Source organism: Dermochelys coriacea, chromosome 10 (genome assembly GCF_009764565.3).
Source record: "Dermochelys coriacea isolate rDerCor1 chromosome 10, rDerCor1.pri.v4, whole genome shotgun sequence".
Classification (NCBI taxonomy): Eukaryota; Metazoa; Chordata; order Testudines; family Dermochelyidae; genus Dermochelys; species Dermochelys coriacea.
The window spans coordinates 80,288,182-80,309,280 of record NC_050077.1 but is presented as its reverse complement, the minus strand read 5'-3'; the positions used below and the strand labels follow the sequence as shown (position 1 = coordinate 80,309,280).

Genomic DNA, 21,099 nt, shown 5'->3' with positions numbered 1-21,099 from the left:
AACGTTGGCCGAGCAGCAGGGGTTCAGGGCTCTTGTGTGTAACTTTTTATGTAGTTGAAAAAATGATTTATCCTGAAAACATATGTTTCCTGTTGTTGCTGGAACATCTCTATGGTTGGAAGAACAGATTTTTTTTTATAAGGAGAGAGCAATTCTGGTGCTAAATACAAGGGCAGACTGCTAGTGCTGCTGGCACTGGCCTCTCCAGAGGGGTTGGGAATGAGCTAGCCCCGCACAACGGTGTGTGGGGTGTGTTGGCTCTCCCTCCCTTCTGCTCCTGTAGGCACAATAGGTCCTGTTCATGGTTACTCTATGGCTTTTATGCTAATTCAGATCTGGTCTAGGTCACTTTGCACAGGTGCCCCCCGTGCACGAATCATATTAGGGCTTTTTGCAAAGGTGAGGGACATTCCTGTACCCAGCTATTTCCAGCTGCTGGATTGCCCCCTTGAGGTCATAGGCAGAAAGCATAAGTTAAGGGAGCCCCATGGCTGCTCTTACCTACACTAGGGCATGGTTGTGACTGCAGGGAATAAGGGAGGAGATGGATTATGACAGAAGGCATTATTTTTGCAGTGCAAATGAGAGCTGAACTCTTTCATACCTGTTATGTGTTGATCATAACTTGCCCTCAGTAGCAAAACTGGAATGGCAATGAATTTCAGAGGTTTAAGCGAAACATCTTCGATTGTTAGCAGAAACATTTCCTTGTCTACAGTGCCGTGTATTCCTATTAACATCTTTAGATAATAAATACAGGAGTAATTCAGAAATGCAATGCCCAAATCCAGTGTTTATACTGATGGCTTTATCATTTGCACTTATCGAAGCCTGGACAATCAGAATCAATTGAGTTGGTTTCAGGTAATCATTGTTTTAATGTTGGGTGACAGACATTTCCAGTAAAAGTTTACCTATTTTTAAAACTACTTTCCAGGGGAATTTAAAAACAAATCATGGAAACATTTCTATAGGTCTTGGCCAAGATTTTCAAACATGGCTAGTGATTTTGAGTCCCCCAAATTTTGGTCTGTCAACCAGAGACACCCTGAAGCGTCTTGATTTTCAGAGTGCTCAGCAATGTCTGAATATCAGCCCCCCCCTTATGGTGTCTCAAGTTGGTAACCATAAACTTGCTAGTTGGTTTTGAAACCCATGGCCAAGCTTGGCTTTTGTAACAGGCTGTTTTTAACAAGATCTAGTGTGGAGCCAAGTGTCTGTTCAAGTGGTCTCTTGCTTAAACAAGCACAGAAACCTCAGATGGGGAGAAAGGACGGGTCCTGTTGGTAGGAGTCTTGATCCTTCTTTGACAGTAAAATGGTATGATCAACAAACATGCAGTCACTTTTCATACTTAGCTCAATGGTGTCTGTCTAATTCCTCATCTGCCTTAATTGAAATGGATAGTTCTGTTGTGTCTTGCAAAACTGCTCACATACATTTATGAGTAAACACCACAGTACCTTTAACCCAGTGCATATTGATTTTCCTGTTCTGATTTTTGCTTATGTATGCTTGTTTCTCCCATTTCTACCTTAAGCCACTTCTGCTCACCACTCTTTATTGACCTGTTTTTGTACCTCTTGACTGCAGTGCCCAACGAACTTTTGAAGAGCCCAGCTCTGCCAATGCAGTGTGTGTGTTCCTTAAAGCCCTGATAGTCTGTAGACACAGGATCCAGGAGGAATTTTCAACACACTGAGGTAAGGCAGTGTAACACAGATGCTTCTGCTTTGCTGTAGGGTTTTTAGAGGAAGAAATACCTTTTTGTTCACTACATTGGAAGGAATCTGTGGACATCTATGTCAAAAACATAGCTTAGGTTAGTTTCCTGAATCTACATTTAAGCACCTAAGGGAGAGAGTTTAAAAAGCTCTTCTAGATTTAGGAGCATCAAATCCCACTGAAAGATCATTTGAATTTTGGGTGCTTTTAAAATCCTCTCCCTTTAAAATACGAGTGTCCTGACTTTCACAAGTACTGGAGAATCCCAAACGCTACTGAAATCAATAGGACGTATAGGTGCCTGTTGCCGGGTGGCTACTCCTCTCCTAAAATACAAGGGGTAAAAGCAGCCCTGGAGAGGGCTGTGGCTGGGGATGGCTGATGGGGGAAGCAACCGCAGCTGGGCCATGCCCCAATCAGGCCCTAGCTGGCCTGTATAAAAGGCTGTGAGCCAGAGGCCCAAGGAGAGTCTCTCCAGGCTGGGAGAGACCAAGGCTTGGCTGCCTGCCTGACAGGGTACTGAGGGTGGTGCAGTGCTGGGGAAGGAGCAGGCTGAGACGGGGGTGCTCCAGGCTGGCAACTTCCCAGGCTGTAAGGCCTGGTCCAAGGCCAGTAGAGGTACTGGGAGGCAGAGGAAGGCAACAGGTCCGAACCTCCTTGCCTATGATGAGTGGAGTTTACACTGCAGTTTGCCCCAGGGAGCGGGGGCTTGGTGATGATTGGCAGTAGCCCAGACTGAGGCAAGGTGGGGGTTGTGGGTTCCCCAGGACGGGGAGACCCAGAGGCAGAGTGTGGGGGTACTGCCAGGGGGCAGAACCCCAGAGAAAGGGGCACTGGGGTCTGTGAGGGACACGGGTGCCAGAGCTGTGCAGATCACCAGCCTGCAGAGGGTTCTCCGTGCTGGAAAGAGCTAATTCCCAAATGACCAGCAGGAGGCGCTGCAGGGGTGAGTCCGAACCTTTACAGTACCCAGCACCTTTGAAAAGGGAATATTTTTGCTACGTCTGTGCTCTACTCACCAGGGATCCTCTGCTTGTAGGTCCTGATCCTGCTAGGTGCTGTGTGGTCTCCACTCATGTTACATATACTGAGGGTTAGGGGGAAACAATCTGGTTTTTATCTGTATTTGTGTGACACTTCATTCAATGTAAATGATTATCTGCATCTTTCAGTCTCTGCAAACCCAACCACGTTTCACCAATGAAGCATTTTGCAAAACGAACCCTCAGACAAAAAAATCAATGGCTTGCCACTTAGTGGGTTTTCTGTAGCTAAAATTAGTGGGTTAACAGTGAGAATGCATTACCATTCTGCTATGATGAAACCAGTAGAGTGGGTTTCAGGATGCCGGATGAATAGTCCTGTTTCAGGACTATAGTTGAGGTCATTAAATTAATTCTAAAAATAGCTTGGTATGTGAAAATGGCTTGAAGTGTAACAGACACATGACCCAATCTGTTGGGATTAACAGAGCGTGACACCATGGGAAAAATTACACCATGAACCTTTTGGACAGCAAGGACCCCTATTTTGCCGGATTTTGCCTCGCCTTGAGCACCTTCAACTGCCAGAGCAAGCCTCTGAGGCTCCATGTTGGCCAGCCAGTCACGGCCGTCCCTGATGGTGGGCCATCTGATTGTGGACCAGAAGTGCAACCAAAGAACCCACTGATTGGCTGGCTTGTAGGACTGATCCTTGAGGGGGGAGATTTGGAAAGGCACAAATGGGAATCTTTGAAATTCCCTCCCTTGTTGAAATTCTCTCCCTGTTGTTCCTCATTCTCCCTGCTTTGAGCTGGACCAGATTGAGGTTCTTAGCTGTGGCTTTAGGGCTCTGTCTGGCGTCTGATGTATTTGGGATGCTGATATGAGTGGTGACCAGCAATAACTCACTGCGTTTCCTGGAGTGCATGTGCAGCCTGGTGAGATGGTTTCATTTCTACTACCCTGCATGACAAAGATCACAGCTTTGTCTGCTCTCAGGCTGAGGGCAGGTAGCCTTCACAAGAGGACTAGTTTCTGAGGGTCAGATTTTGCTCAGGCTTGCATGCAGCACCGAGGCCAGGTACCAGGCCAGTCCTCGGACTCCCAAAGCACAAGGGGAGATGCAGCACAAGGGCCCACCTGCCTCCACGTCAGCCAGAAGAGTGGAGAGGGAGGAAGTGCTTCCTGCATCAGTGCTCCCTCTTCCCTCCAGCAGTGAAGGGCTCCCTACAATGCAAGTGCCCCCAACACAGCCTATGGCTTAATATCCCTGTTCCTGGCCTCAGTTCTTACTGCCTTCGGTCATTCTGCAGGTGGGGAAGGTAGGGCCAGGCATACGAAGGTATTTAGATCCTTAAAGGTGCAGAGCAAGGTTTACAAAAGGACCTGAAATCAGTGGGACTTGGGTGCTTTTGTAAATCCCACTAGGCACCTAAATACCTTTCAATCTGGCCTTTAGTCTGTTGGGGGATGGGTTTCCTCATAAGACCTCAAAAAATCCACTTTACGGGCTGCCAGGTTTTGGCCTGGTGTCTGCTGTAGCTGTAGGACGTTGTCAGATATGCTGGTCTGGGTCAGATGGCCAGGGCTGTGCAGACTAGTAGTCTGGGTCCGTCTGCGAACCATGAGAAGTCCCTGCACTTTCTCATTAAGCTCAAGGAGCTGCCAACAGTTAGGAGCCTGGCTGCACTTGCCCTTTGCTGTGAGTACTGTCTACACTCATATCGATTAGTTATGTCGTTAATAAAATTGTGGTCAATGTGCTCCTTTCCCTTAGAAAGGTGTCGTATCCTCCTTAAGCAGTGTACCCACGGCATTAAAGGAGCACAAGGATGTGGTGTATATTATACTGAACAATGAAAATATAGTTAAAAAGCATAGCATAGCATAGCAAGTCGTTGTCTTAGTTCCTTCTGGGTGATAGTTTTTAATATATGTGATCCTAATTTTAGAGAGTTTGTATTACAAGAATTAGAATAAAAATCTGGCATTAGAGAGAGATCTCTTCTATCCAGTGGGATGAAAGTAAAGTATTTCATAAACGTTAGGGTAAGAGCCATTCTGGATAAATGAGGATTCTGCTGTATTTGGAGAGTTGCATATTTCTGATCTATAATCTGATTTAAAAGGTTGGGAAAATTCCTTGTAGAAAGCAGTGTATTTATAAACAATTAATAAAACAGTATTAAAAGTTCAGAAAAGTGTTTTGAATCTTTCTTGCAATACATTCTAAAATCCCTCCTTGTTCCAAATGCCAATTTGCATTACAAGTAGTGACAATTTAGGTATTTGTTTGAGTTAGAAAAACCATTGGCATTTTATCACTTTAGGAATCTAACTGAGCATTAGGAGAGTTGCTTGATTTTAACACAGCTGCTGTGGATAGATGAGAGAAGATTATTCTTCCGTCCTTCATTTATTTAATGAGAAACACATGCTTTAGTGTTCCTGAGAATCTAGCAAACTGGGGAAAAATTGTGTGTTGATTAAAAATAAAAAATAATTTAAAAAATCCCCTGGAAGATTGCCTTTACTTCAGTGGGTTTGCTCTGTACTTCCTTTGACTGTTTCTTTTGTTTAGACATTGTCTTTCCATTAAAACACTTTATACAACATTTACTTTGTATCAAAGCCAAAGCAAATCTACCTGGGGTGAATTGCAACCGATAAAAATAGTGATCACTAGAGCCTGTCCTCTGTTCTTGAGAATTATTCAAATGGTAGCTAATCAGTGCAATATACTGGGTGCATCTTTGTAGATATTCTTGTTAAAGAACCACCCTTATATCACATTGTGCATTTCTGAGGCACATTATGTTTCAAGATGACATACTGTTCTCTAGGAAAAAATGTTAAGCTGCTCTTGGCAAACTTTTAAACACCAGCATCGTTAGGCCTTTATTGTACAAGCCCTTGCAGGTGAGCAGATGGGAGTTCAATGGTGTTTTCCTCCATGCCCAGGCAGGGTATGGGGGCTGTTCTGGTTAAACACTCTGCACTGAGGAAGTAAGACTGAGACCTTCTCTTGTCCAGCTCCCTTCATCTCCTGAGTGCAGGACAGGAGAGTCTTTCCATGGATTTCAATGAGCTTCAGAGCAGGTGTGGGTGGGAAATGGGAAAGCCTGAATAGAGACAGTCTTAAGTGTATTCCTCACTCGTTAGCATGCTGACTTTGCTATGTGTTCCTCTCTTTACTAGAGCGACCAGACAGGAATAGCTTTGGAGCCTCACAGCAAGGGCCTGATCCCAAGCCCATTGAAATCAATGGGATTCTTTCCATCTTGTTCTCTGGGCTTTGGATGAGGCCACAATATGGGATCGGCTTTCCCTGCTTATCCCTCTCTTGTTCATTTTACTTTGTGCTTATATGCTCAACACAACATCTGTGCTGGGCAGGATCAACCCCTTAATGTGGTCTTTATGCCAGTCCCTGCAGTGATGTAATGTAATGAGACCCATGTGTTTTGTAGATAGCAGAAGGGAGATCTGTTCTGTTGCTAGGGGAAGCCTGCTGGCAGTGTCTGAGGTTAAGTTATGGAACCATGTTGGTTACAGTGCTGTATTAGAGGAGGACATATTTATGTTAAATGCCTGAAATAGAAATTGGAATTTTATTGTTCACTGAGTTTTAATACTTTATTTCCTTAAGAGACTGCATCGTTGGATGCAGTGTTGACATATTAGCCCCACCGGCAGTTGTTTGAGAAGTCTAGATTAGTAGCGCCACTCTGGTCTCGAGATCGAAGTATGTAGCCTAGCTGTAAAGAAGAGGTCTGCAAAGCCTTTCCCAGTCCTGTCTGAGTTGAGACAGTTGATGCAAGGAGCGTGAAGAGGTTATAGCGGAGCCTATGGAATCGTATTCTACTTCTCTTGCTTATTTTCTTAGTCTCTTTGAAAGCTGCTCTCATGAATAAGATAAGAGGAATTTGGCCCTAGGTGATTTTTCAGTTAACCTCAGTGACCACAACACTGACAGATACAGTGTATTCAATTTATATTGATCTATGTATAAATCTTCATCAGGTACATATATCCTTATAACATCGATTAGATGGTGAAGAATCCAAACCAAATGAGTTCTAGCATTTCTACTGCAGACGTTCAACATGGCTATCATTTATTTCATCATTAGCAGAACGGTGCAATCAGCTGACCTCTGTCTCTCTAAATGGATGCCTCTTAATAAAAGCTGAAAAGTGAAAATTGATTTTCCCTCAGTCATGTAATAAGCATATGTCTTTGAGATCTAGTCTACTCTAATACATATAAATCCCATTAAAATTAATGGGAGTGGGTTTCACCCCTGGGCTGATTGGAGTATAGATTATTTTAATGGCTCAATTATTTACTTTATTTGTGAAAGCAACCTTAATGATCTTCGGTATCAAAAATGTTCTTAGGGAGAATCATGGGTATTGATATCTTGGGTAGCTTCACCCTCAAATTTAAGCTCAAACCTACTGAAATCTGCTTAGATTCATAACTTTAGGACATGCCTCCTCACTGCATCCTTAATGGTGGGCTGATTGCCTTTTTGCAGGTATCAGCCCTATTATTAAGGTTGTGTTGAGATTTTCACTTAAAGCAGAAGTTAAATCCTCTTTGAACATATATGAATAATAAAATGTATCCCACACAGATTTACAGCAATGGCTCTGATTAGAAGATAAATTTTCTGAGAATTTTCCAGTAAATCTGTAAATTAGTTTGAGTTATAAGCATGTTAATATAGTTACTTTAAGAAATTATTTGGTGAGTCTCATCTGTTTTTTTCAGTAAATACCTTCCTGTTTGCTCAGTTTTGAATATTGACTAGTCTAGATTGTAGCAAAATATATGGCATAGGCCACTTACTGACTTTATTATGGTGTCAGTATTTTATTTATTAATATTTCTACTCATAAGCCTTTCTGTCCACACCATGATAATAAGTAACTGTCCCTTAGAAATATTGTTTACAGTTCATTGTGAGTGTGAGGAAGGGAATCAAAATGAGTTTGTGCTGAAGTTCAGGCCTAGCGTTGGGAAATATTAAGCAGATGTTCTTTCATACTGATCTATTAATGAACATTGTTTTATTCTCTTCCTCTAGAAACAAGGATGGTGGTCTGCATACTATTGTGGTGGATTCGAAAAGTGCTTACCCTGTCTTTCTTGCTGAAAACAACTCTGTCCTTAAACCCAGATGATCCCAATGTTTGTAGTCACTGGGAAAGGTAATGTATAAGCAGTGTCTTCTTCGTTAGATAGCCAGTTCAGATTTGTACACTGTAAAGGCAGAATTATCATCACCTGGAGTCAAATTCTGTCACCACCCTGCACGAACAGACACTGATCTGTGCTGCAGAGGCAACATGAGTGAGCACCTGTCTGGATTCAGAGCAGCCAAAATAATCAGCGCCAGGGCTATGCATGAGGGAACGTAGTACCATACTACTTATCTCCTGTCCTGCTCTGGAATGCTCCTTCATGTAGAGGAGCTCTCTCCATGCATTCAGGGTTTCAGTCTCTCTCCCTCTTCAATTACTGGGTGCAGATTTCCTGGCAGGTGGCTGAGTGCAGTGCTTGCCAGCGTTGGCACTAAGTATTGATCTTTTGTTAGTACAACGTGCAGGTTTGTATTGCGTATTCTGAACCTCTTAGTTTCACCTGTGGAATTCCCATCGACATCAGTGAAAGTTCTGCATGTGAGATGAAGGCGGAATATGCAACACCTTTAGACTAGAGAGCTCTATGTGCTAGAGACCCCAATTGTGAATTAGGATAATTTTGCTCACAACACATCTTTGTTATAGTGATAGGCTCTCATCCCATAAATGGGTCTGTGCAGGTGGGCTCTTGTGTCTGCATGGAGCCCTTTTGCCTTCAGTGGGGCTCCATATGGATGCAGGGGTCCATTTGCAGAGACCAAAGATACTAAAGTTGCTGCACTTTTAGGTTTAACTCATGGAGCTTCTATCCCAGTTATGTGTGTTGTTCCAGCGTAGGAGTGAATGGGGCCCTAACATTTCTCAGTAGCTTATACTACAGCAAGCATGGATCTTGTAACCAGAGTAAATATGCATATGTAGCACAGTGGCATTTATGAAGTTCATTATGATTTGATTTTTGGAGGTTTTTGTTAGTGTGTGAAGTGACTTACAGGACAAATGCAGCTGCAAAGAGAAGCATGTTCATGTGCAGAAATGGTATTTTGCAGTCCTGGTGAGGGGAGATGCATTCAGACCACAGGAATAAAATATTGATTTTTGTGTGAAGAAAGTCAGAAACCTAGAGACGCAGTGAAGGAGAAACAAAAATTAAATAGCAAAATTGATTGGTTGTACTGACCAAGACGACTGTGTTACTTAGATGTTAATAAATCAACCAAAAAAGATTAAGTTGGTGTAAGGCTGGGTAACAAATAAGATCATAAAATAATAATAAAGATTCGTGAATGTTGTTTTACATTAATAACGAGCAATGTAAATAAAAATCCCACCACCAACAAAAACCTCCAGCAAGTTGTTATACAGAGAACAAAAGTGATTGTCTTGTGGAAGCTCGGGCTGCCCAGGTAGAAGGGAAGTACAACAGGTAGATCAATGTATTAATAGCCCAATCTGCTGACTTCAATGGGAGTCAACTCTCCAGGCAAATATTTTGACATTGTCGGTTATTAAGAGTGCAGTTCTGAAGCCTTTAATCATGCAAGCAGTTCCATTGAGTACAGTGGGATTGCTTGCATGATTAAGACCATTGATTTAATTAAGGACTTGCAGGATTTAGCTCATAGGTCCAGGCTCTGCAGTGAGCAAAGCCAGCGTGCAGGGAAGATCAGTGCAGGATCAGGTCCTTAGGGTGCAAGATTCTCAGTTTTGTGTTTTGTCTGTCTGGCAACACGTGCACCTAGGAGGCTATGGGTAGAATTTTCGAAAGCATTTAAGTGATCTAGGAGCACTGTGTCACAATTCAACAAACTGCTCCAGTATTTCCCCTCCCTGTTCCCTTAAGGACACCCAACTCTAGGCTCCCAATTCCTCAGCTGTTACCTATCTTGGGTAGAAACCCACATCCTTTTTTTTTTTTTTCCCCCTTCTGAGTGGGATTTTTCCAGGCTGCAAAGTTCCCTGCTTACAGTGAGTTGTCCACAGCAAGTCAGACTGCCTGAAGAGTCTGCACTTAGCTTTCTCTGCGAAGGCTTATGAACAGCTGGAATTGCCAGCCGTAACAAGTTACCACGTGGCTCTTTATAAGCAAGTACCTTTATTCTTAAGGTGAAAGACTTTCAGAGAAAACATACTGAAAACAATAAAAGAACCTACACAAATGCTGATAAGCTTACCAGAGATCACTCCAACTCCAACAAGGTCTCTGGTCAGAGTCAGTCCTTCACACCCAACCAAGGGTTCTTTCTGTTGTTATAAGTTTGTAACAGCTTTAGCTCAGACCAGGCACACCCATGAATAGGTTAGTCTTTTCTTTACACATCTTGGCCTTTAATCTTCAGATTATAGGTAATCAGGTTATAGGACTGACAGTGGTCCTCTCCTTAGGGTGCAGCTTCAAAAGGCTGGATTTTTGCATTACTAGAAGTGGGAAATTTGCATTCACCTCCCACTAGAAATTCCCCAGGCTAACACTGGACACTGTTTGTCCCAAAAGTCCATTTTTGTCTTGCCCATTGTTCAGTGTAGTTCTTTGAAGTTCATAGCATTTCCCAGGGTTCAGATCCCATCTGCCCTGTTAGAGAAGTTGCATGCAATCCCAGCCCACAATAATACATAACCTTTGCATTTAATACAATGGACTCCAAAGATACTTAACTTAATTCAGAAAGATTCTTCAAGGATGCTGTAGGAAATTGCCATACCTCTCACTCCCACATCAATGGAATTTGTGCTTCTAAGTCGCTTAAACTCTTGAAAATACCATCCTCAACTAAATAAATATAATTTATAATAGTAATGTAGTACCTGTTGCACAAAATAAGTAATATGTAGGGACGGGGGATGACTGCTGACATCTTACCAATGTCTTCAGTCTTCGTAATTTTTAACCAGTTTACCCAATTTCTGCACATTGCAATCTGTTCAGGTCTGTAAAAGATAATATCACATTCTGTCCAAATCTTAAAACCTTACCATGCCCAGACAGCACTTAACTCATAATTTTATGATCTGCAATTAGTTCCCAGGTTATTTCTGCTACAAATCACATAGGATTAAATTTGTGCAGTTTAAAAATAAACACCCTTGAGACCTTTATAAATTATCCCCAGTTTGATTGGTGTTCCCAATATTTGGTGAAGTAATGATGCTCCTTCATCATAAAATGAAATGTAAGAATCCCACCATGCTGGTAAAACTCAGCAGCATTAAGGTAATATGTGCTCACATTAGCATTTTGGTATGCAAGCAAAAATTAACAGTCCTAATAGGAAGACCCCGATAAGATTTAAAGAGATGGAGCATTTTTTAGATCTTCTAAGCCAAACCATTTTGTTCTATATACTTCTTGTTTTAGAAAAAGTAAAGTGTTTACCTGTTGCCTTGCCCAGCTTTTAAAATACATAATGCATTTTTGGGGAACATTTTATTCCTAACTCCGAAAGAAATGGATTTTTAAATCAGTTGGAAAAATACTCCATAAATGTCTAAGTTGTGCCTTATATGCAACGGTCTGAGCTGGGAGCAGAAGCTCTAGGAGGGATTCTGCCTCTAGGTGAAAATGGGGGGGAAAGGAGGACGATGTCTTTGGGCTTTGGATCAGGCCCATAGTTCCCAAGGCTGTTGAGTTCATAATTTCTCAGGCTGGAATTAGGTGTGGGTGCATGTCAAGGAAGCAGGTTTTTTTTTCACGTTGTAAAGAACTACCTTTCCCTCTCTTTCATTGTCTGTTCCTAGCTATGCTGTGACAGTGCAGGAATCTTATGCTCACCCTTTCGATCAGATCTATTATACGAGATGCACTGATATACTGAATTGGTTCAAGTGCACTAGACATCGGTAAGTGCTGTTACCAAGATATTTTAATCTATTTTGCCTTTTTGTCTCCCCATATACCCACACCTTTGTGTTACCTTCCTGATACCAAAGGAAATACAGGCTTTTCTGCAACAAAATCCTCATGACTGATGATACATATTTCAGAAAACTTTGCACTGAGAAATCCAGAGTTCAGGGCAATCTAGGAAACCAGGAGAGGGACAGTGACTCTCTCCTGAACTTTGATCCAGCTACATCAGGGGTTCTCAGACTGGGAGTTGGGAGCCCTCCGGGGTTTGCAAGGTTATTACATGGGGGGTCGCGAGCTGTCAGCCTCCACCCCAAGCCCCGCTTTGCCTCCAGCATTTATAATGGTGTTAAATATATAAAAGTGTTTTTCATTTATAAGGGGGGTCGCACTCAGAGGCTTGCTGTGTGAAAGGGGTCACCAGAACAAAAGTTTGAGAACCACTGAGCTACATAAAGTAGTTCAATTGCCTAGTGCAAGATGGGACCAAATGGCTTGGAATGTATCAGAGTCTTTCGTTCTCTTTTAGACTGTTAGTTTGAATGTGGGTCAGGTTGGCGACGACTAGAAATGGGACCAAGCTACAAAGTTTGCAGCCAAATCTGAAGCTGAACTTCCCATAAATTTGGAGTTTGTGGCCCATCTCCATCTCTAGCATGGAGTGAAAGGTGTTGCCATCTGATCAGATTCTCCTGAGTGGTGTGAAATCAGCTATTGGCAGCTTGGCTCCCAGTGGAAAGCCATTTAAATAAACACCCAGCTCAGTTGATCTTCTTGGGGTCTCTTCCTGCCAGCAGCTACTAATTGTTCTCGATTCCCATTGACTCAGTGGCAACTGAGAGTGCTCAACACCTTGTAGGTTTGGAACTCCATTTTAGTTTTTGTGGTCTGGTGCCCAGAATTGGCCACAAAAGTTGAACTGCTCATGCCAAGAATATTGTTTTGGCTGGAGTATAGCAGATTGGGCGGGGTTGACTTGTCTAACAAAGAATATGAAAGGCAGAGCCATAGTACATTTTCCAAAGTATTGTTCTCTCTGCTGCATGGACAAAGCTAAAACTCCTACTGTGGCTTTTTTTTTTTTTTTTTTTTTTTGCATTAGGGGCTGCTGATAGGGAAAGCTGCCTTACGGTGCTTTCTTGATTGCAGTGTTACTTGCAAGGGACTGAAGTCTGGGAATAGTTACCTAGTGGAGACAATACACTCTGGGGGTTAATTTCCACATCTCCTGTAACGAACGAGAGATACAGCTTGCCTCGCAATAGATCCTTGTGTGGCATACTGAAAACGTAGTTTCCATAGAAAATTGTGTTGATCCCATCGCTGATAGCTGACCTTGCTGAAACACAGAGAAGAATGGTTATTTTTGAAAAGCTGCTTGACCTCTCTTTAGTTCTGTGACAATGTTCTCAGATAGTAGTACCAAGAAGGGCTATGTAGACTGATACTTGCGAATACTGTGCTTATAATACATGTTCTATTACAAGTTTCAAAATGCATATTGATTTTTAATGGTGTTTGTTTTTACTATCAAAAGCCTTTATGCATTTTAAAGTAATTATTGAATGCTCTCCTTGCTATAATTTAACACAAATATAATTCCAGCCATAGGCATTGATTTCCAATACTGTCAAATGGCTTTCTGTCTTGCAATTTAGAATAAGTTATAAAACAGCATATCGAAGAGGACTAAGAACAATGTATCGGCGAAGATCTCAGTGCTGCCCTGGATATTATGAAAGTGGAGACTTCTGCATACGTACGTATACCATTTGGATTCATACATTACAATTAAAACGTATCTTCACCCAGAAGATGTAGAAAAATTAAAGATGCAAATACAATAGTAATCAATAAAATTGAGGGCTGATTTCAGAGCTACTGAGTATCCACTGCTCCTCCAACTTCAGTTAGAATTGTGGGTGCTCAGCATCTCTGAAGGTCAGATCTTTACAGTCTGAGGCCCTGATTCAGGAAATCATTCCAGTTCAGGACTGTACTTCAGCACACACTTAACTTTAAGCACAAGCCTAAATCTCAGATAGTTTGCATTATTGTTAGGTGCCAGATGTTTGCCACATTTACTTTAAAAAATAGTAATGCTCCAAGTCTCCAACCAAAAGATCAGGGCATGATAGCACAGTGTATCTTTCTGGTATAACATTTGTCTACCTGGTTCTTTCTCTTTCTAATGTGTCATGTCCCACACTGGTTTTGTCCATATTCATTTTCAAGAGCTATTTCCACTCTAAAGATCAGGTTCTTCACTGATCCTTAACTGCAGTCATCACAGAACCCACCAAAGGGAATTCCCCTCTTGTTCTAGGAGAGTGACTTAGCTCGAGCAGACTGTGGTCTTTATTTTCATTGCTAAAAAAGCTGTATTTTTAAAAAAATTTTAGAGTAACTAATGTGCATGAATCCGTCTGAGCTATCCCAAGGTAAAAACACAGAAGTCCGGGCACATCAGTTTTACCAGGAGGTATACAGCTCTCTACAACTTCCAGGGGTTAATCTCAGTGAGTTTCTCACATTAAAACTGAAGTGCCTGGTCTTCACTATGTTTTACCAAGGGATAGCTCTCAGTCATTTATGTGCATTGGTTTCCCTGAAGTGCAAAATACACCCTTTTCAACACTGAAGACAACTTAGGTCCTTCCCATCTCTTCCCCTTCTCATCCACCACCCCGTGTTTGTTGTCTTTAGCCATCCTGCCACTTTCTGTTGTTTTTTTTTTTTTTTTTTTTAAACATGGTGATCACTACCCTGCTACTGTCACTGGACCATCTCTTCTAGAGGTGTAAAGTATCCTGCTCCCTCCCATGGCAGAATTCCCAAGAAGAGTTCAGGGGTCACTGAGAAATTCACCTCATTGAATTCCCTTCCAATGCTGCCTTAATGAGAGGAGGGGGAATAGTTTGGAGACTGGGATTCAGCCCCCAAACTACACAGATCCCGAGTCCCACTGGAGAACTAAAGCTCCAGCCACTGCAGAGGAGATGCATCTCCACATTTCTTCACTCAGCCAATCCTTTAAAATCTATTTCATTAGGATTAGTGGAAGTCGATGGCATGTGGCGAGGGGAGACTGTATCCCGCAGTGTGTATGATGATCAAAAGAAAGTTTGATTAAAAAACAGTGTGTAGATTAAAGGCTAATTGGGTCTTCTTTCATTAATAGCAGCCTTTATTTCTTGCAAAAGTTAAATAGCTTTGTAATTAACAATGACATGCTTAGGCTGTTAAACTCAGCCTTCAACTCTCTATTACTGGCTCTTTCTTGTATTAAAAGCAGGAGAGAAGGCTTTTTTGTTGTTTTGATCCTTTTCCCCCCTCGTTTATTGTCCCTTTAAAAAGGAATGTCAGATTTGTTTTTTTCTCGCCTGTTGTGTTGGTATTTCCAGTGTGAATTAGCACTGATATAATCTATCTTGCTTAGTCTTAACTACTCAAGTAATCCAGAGATGCCTTTCATTCCATGGTGTCTTTTTTTACCCTTCTCTTGTCAGTGATGATGATGCACTATGAAAAGTGGCAGATAGTCAGAGGGTCAGATATTTTTCTTTTTTGAATTGTAAGTCTACCCAATCCTTCATTGTCTAGTTGGAGTGAGATCTCTTCGGGACAAGGACCAGTCTTTTTACATGTCTGTAAAATGCATAGAACAGTTTGGAGTGCAGTGTAACACTAATTGCTAATTCAGTGTCCTGTCTCTGCTAGGTTCTCATCTTTAGCTCCTTGAAGTCCCCAGGAAAACTCCCATTGCCTTCAGCAGGAGTGCAAACTGGCCTCTGTGGCTGGGATCATTTTGTTGTTAGTGATGATTTTGGGATACAATAAATCAAAGGATTGACCTTGTTGCTAAGGAGTTGGACTAACATCGGCAGCTGCTGTGTGACGTTACTTCTCACGAAACTCTGGCCGAATTGTTTGGTTACAACTTATACGACCCCTCGCTAGTTAAATACTGGTAATTTTTCAACAGTGTGCGCCATTGGGGCTGAATTGTACTGAGCAGAGTGCTGCTTTTCCATTATGGAGGAATGTTTATTAGGAAGTACATTGAGCCCATCAATCTCATTTTATTGGTGACCTAAGATGGATGCGTCCAGAGGTGAAAGACTAGAGAATTAACCTACTTCAGCATCTTACAATATAGCTTTGGGAATTTAACTTTGAGGGAGGAGTTTGTCTTTGTGGCATTTGCTTGTATTGCCTCACTAGGCAAGATTAAAAAACAAAACAATCAGACATGAAAAGTGCACACTACTTTTCCCCCACTGGTGTCTTAAAAATGGTCCCTACCAGTCTGGTAGTTGTGCAAAATGATTTCCCCCTCTCTACATATATTTATACGTGACAGAGCTTTCCACTGAGCTGCCTTTGAAAACAAACTGCATCCTCCGGGTGGTAGATTAGAGCAACTATGATTTAGTATACTTTGTTTGCTAAGGGGAGCTTTTGGCAAAGCAAGTGCATAAACTACAGAATCTTTTTTAAAACAACAAGGGTTCAAATGCCCTTCAGGAAGATTTTTAAATTGTACCAACTAGATTAACATCTGTGGTAAATAAAGCAGCTTTGAATGCTTCCTTGCTGCTTTAAAAAAGAACGTTACATGGGTCTTTTGTTGTTTTGCCCTTTGAGCAGAGCATAATTGAGGATTTCCCTTTAAAAAGTGCGGCAGGTGGAAAGAGCCCCTAATTCACTAAATGGACTGCTTTTTCTCTGGGAGACCAGTGCTTTCTTCAGTCTGTCCCTTTTAATCTTTTCTTGTAGATCAGATTTATATAAAGCATCCACAGGAGAAGTTTGTCCTAGGTAGCACAAGGGTCAGAGACCCAGGCATTAGAAAAGTGTAGGGGAAGGCAAAAAGCAGCATATTCTCTCTGCCACCCCAACCCTTGTATATTGATCCTTGGCAGGAAAAAAAGTCAAAGGGGACAAGAGGATGGAAAGTCACTTTTTCTTCACATTTTGGGTCATGGAGTATTCAATTACCAGATGGTTTTTTATTTTTAATTTTCAAGGCTAGTATTCTGTTTCCATTCACTTTCTCATATCTATCCCTATGCAATGTGACTGGATGGCTCAGAGGTTTGATGATGGCAAATGGAGTTCCTTAGCTCGAGGTCATTGGTTCAAACCTGACCCAGGTCAGTCGTGTCTGAAATTGGTTGTGCCCTGGTGATGCTCTCTGGGATGAAGCTAGGTGATCTCAGCTTGCCTCCCGTGGGCAATTATTTGTGTTACAAAACTATTGTCAGTATTACGACTGATTGATTGGCCCCCTTCCGAGCAGTCTTGATAGAGAAACTGTGGATTTCACTGGTGGACTCTCCACTCTGTCAGCCAGAGTGGTGTTCCATCACGGTCTGTCGAGGCACATGAGGATGTTTGTAGTTCTGTCAGTTGCCAGCTCAAGTCGCAACCTTTGAATTCCCTTTCGAACAAATGAAGAATGACGTCCCCATCAGATGGAGGACGCGGAGCTGTGCTTGCCAGGTCTGGGGGCAGCCTATGAGCACAGCAGGGCCCGCCTGATTCACCGGAGGAAGTCAGCAAGTCTCTTAAGACCAACGGCCGCAACTAATCTCTGGTTGTTCAATGCTTATGCCCACAGCTACGATGGCTTCTGTGCCTGCCTTGTTCCCAGCCTTCCTCCAGCCCTGCTCCTGCCCAGTCTGTTCCAGCTCTGCTTCCCTACTGGAGTCCTGGCTTTGGTTCCTGACTCTGGCTCAGACCCTTTGGCTTTGATTACTGGCTGTGACCCCTGGCTTCAGTTTCTTGCTCCTGCTCTGATCACTAGATCTGATTCCAGTTCCAGCTACTAGGCCTGACCACCCACATCTGGGTTCCTGACAGTTATTACAATAGTAATATAAGGTGGTATTATGTATGAGTGAGTGTTGGAAACTGATTTTTAACATGATTTTTAAATAGTATATTCCATAACTAATATTTTAAATAATATCCGTGACAAATTGCAGTATATAATTTTGTATTCTACTTGTATGACAGTTTACAATATTGCATATATAGTGTCATTTATTTAAAAAAAATTCTATGAAAATATTGTTTTATTGGAGCCATATGGCCTGATTGTTAAACATCTGTGCAGTAGAAGTAACAATTCCAAAGTTTCCTGCCATCTGGATGAATTCCAATACTTGCAGTTTGATGCATATGATGCAACAACACACAGACACAGCAATCAAGGGTTCTTATGATGAAACAAAAAATAGTAGTGTCTGTGATCAGTGTAAAAGTTGGACAGTTGAGGAAAACTCTGAATCAGCAGTTTTAACTTCCTGAATATTCATACCAGTTGTTTGTATCATGTCAGGTTTGTTGATTTTCCCCCTTTTCCCCCCCAGCCCGTGGATCATTAAAATCTTAAATGTTGGCCTGTGATTTTAAATTTCTCTTGGCCAGCAGTCCTGTAACTTAAAGTATATTTTCTAAGTCTTAACAGGTTTCAAACAATATTTTTTTCATCTTTGTAGAAATGTGTTATGCCAGTGTTAGTGCTTTTAGTAAGAGCCTTTGTGATACATTATTCAGGCATCCTGCATTCTGTGCATCAATAATGCATCATAAATAAATGGAAATGATATAACCATACATAGACACTTTATAGCAGGGAACATATATGCTCGCTTGCGCTCTCTCTCTCTCTCTCATTTTATAGATGTGTGTTTCTGTGGGTGTCTGCGTACGCACACACAAAATGATGTGGAAGGCCATTGTGCCTGTGGCCTTAGTAACTATGGAATCGAAGTGACTATGGGAAAGACGTTCTCAGCTCAGATATAACACAGTTTGTTTGGAATTCCTCCTTTTATGCCCACTTTGTGTGTAACTTCACACAGGTTCTCCTGGGCCGAGTAACAGGGATACACAAGAACTCTCCCCTCCCCTCCAGCCTTCCTAGCTACACCACCTTTGGGGCAGTGTTCTTAGTTCCTGTCCCTGCTGAGTCTTTCCTCCAAGGGACTAGCTCCCCATTCTCCATCCTTCCTAGCTTGGTCCTGCTCCCTGCAGGCTGGACCTCCCCCAGCCCCTCTGTCTGGGTGCTAAGGAGAATCGCTGTAGAGCGGCTCAGATAGCCGCCTTGCCCCTTTCAGTCTCTCATTGAGCTCAGGGTGATTTTCCTATCTCCCAGCATGCCTGATTCTTGATCACATGCTCCCATCCCTGTGCTTGCTCATTCCCTTTACCTTGGGAGGCAGGCAAGAGTGAGCCCCGGCCCTCTTAAAGGGCCAGTGTACCCTGTGATTCAGGCAAGGTATAGAGCAACTATTAAGGTAAGGGAGAGTGTGCGGACCTCATTGGTGAAGATGTGTCAGGCATGATTCTCTTCTCCTTATGCCATTGCAAATTAAGAGTGATTCCCTTGAGGTCAAAGGAGTTACACTAGTGTAAGTGAGAGGATAATGAGGTCCCACCAAGGGAAGGTGATATGGAGAAGGTGGGGTGGAAGGAGGACACTTCGTGGACATGAAAAGAGAGAGGAGTGGAGGAGAAGAATGTAACAGCAGAAGGGGTAAGGTGAGGCTATAGAAAGTCTCAAAGTTGATAAACCATTTAAAGAAAAAATTAAGGCACCTTGGTTATCTGGGAAAAGGAGGTAGAATGACTTGTTGTTTCTGTAGAATGACAAGAGAAACACGTTTCTGCATACTCCAGGCTGTAAGCAGGAAATACAACAATTGAGACGGACACAACAGGTGGGATCAAGGTTAAACAATGCTCACGCGTATATTTGTGTTAGCAGCGCTCCAGTGCAGGGGGGTTTGCGGGAAGCAAACATGAAAGAGTCACAGATACAGTCAAATGTGAATTCACTTTCAAAGTCAAATATCCAAGCATATATTTCTTCGGTTTAGTTGCTTAGTTCTAGCTAGCCCTTTAAATGGAGAGTTCCCAAAGACAGGCTGGTGGAAATTGGCATAGTTCCATCAAAGTCAATGGAGTCTGTGTATTGCCTTTGAGGCTTTATGTAACCTTCTCCCCTGCTTTAATATCTCTCTGCTCCCCACCTCATTCTTGAGTCATCTTCCACTTTCCTCTCCCTCTGTCTTCACTGCTCTTCAGTGGTGTTATGCTGATTTGCTCTAGTGAAGGATCTATACTGAATAAGACAATTACTGGATTATAATGCATGCCATGTGATTATTGAGAAATCATCGTAAGTGATAATTGCCACCTATGCAATCAATTCAGGTTTATTATAGGCTTGTCAATCCTCAGTAAGTAACTAACTTAGTCCGGTCTGTGTCAGTTCCCATTTTTTGCTACCCTTGCATGAATAATGGTTGTATATGAATCTTTGAATTATAATTTAATGCAAAGAAGTTTTAAGCTATATTGTTGGCTCTGGCAGCCAGAGCTGCTGTGGTGTTTGTGGCTTGTGGGGCTGGCACTCTGCTGGGGGGGTGCAGTATGTCTGTCCTTCAGCATCCGTGTAGTGCTATCAGCTGCTGAGCAAGGCTGTGGTCTGTTTGGCATGGGTGGTGCTGCTGATGGTTCTTACCGTGGCCCACATGTTGCAGTCCAAGGCCTAGGTTGCTCGCCCATAGTCGTGCTGATAAGCACCTACTCGCACGAGTAGTTGCGTAAGGTGAGTGCAAGCAGCAGGATTCTGGCTGTCCCTATGTGGACAAGCTCCCTTGCATCACTGACTCCTTGCACGCTTGTGTGTGAGGCACTTACCCTCAGTGGGCACAGTGAAACTCCAGAAGATGGCAAACGTTTTCACCCCAAAAAGGAATTGTGACTGTGATTGATAGTCTGGGAGTGTGGAGACATCTTGAAATCAATAAGGTTGAAAAGCAAGAGGGCGTGTGAAGTGAAATGAAATACATGTTTTAAATTAAAGTTGTTTTCTTAACCATTCCTTTCTGTCCCTCTCGAATGGAATTATTTTCCTCTGCTCTGATGTAGTTTTAGAGTGGCGAGGTGGGGGTGGGGGAGGAGGGGCAGGGAGGAGAGAGAGAAATAGCAACTAAATCCAGATAACCTTTAAAAAGTATTCCTAGTGCACATACAAAATCTGAGCTAGCATCTTTTTCACTTTCTCCTATTGTAGTCTCCTCCAGCTGTGACCCTCCCCTGACTGGTCCCTTGTTCTTTGTCATACAATAGCTTCCCTGATGTTTAGAGCTATCAGAAGTAGGGGAACAAATCTCAAACAGATTCCCTTGTTGATTCAGAAAAAGAGCTATGGGTAACCTGGGTCAGTTTTTTTTCTTCCAATTTTTGGCTGCCTTATACCTTTTAAACTCTAACTGAAAATGAATCAATATCACTACAAGGACGTTTGACAACCATATAAAACAGAAGAAAAGTGACATACGACAGTGCCATATCTGATAAAACAGGGTCATCAATAGGA

General features: G+C 42.4%; 1 protein-coding gene across 4 annotated transcripts in view; it reads left to right on the top strand.

Moving 5' to 3' along the window:
* MEGF11 (multiple EGF like domains 11) overlaps positions 1-21,099 on the top strand; it is a 384,734-nt gene that overhangs the window by 103,222 nt on the left and 260,413 nt on the right. For all 4 annotated transcript variants that reach the window (XM_038420566.2, XM_038420568.2, XM_043493760.1 and 1 more), the window contains exons 2-5: positions 1,594-1,703; positions 7,801-7,924; positions 11,594-11,695; positions 13,361-13,461. In XM_038420566.2, the coding sequence (XP_038276494.1) occupies positions 7,809-7,924; positions 11,594-11,695; positions 13,361-13,461 (319 nt within the window). In that variant the 5' untranslated portion in view covers positions 1,594-1,703; positions 7,801-7,808. The remainder of the gene's footprint in view (positions 1-1,593; positions 1,704-7,800; positions 7,925-11,593; positions 11,696-13,360; positions 13,462-21,099) is intronic.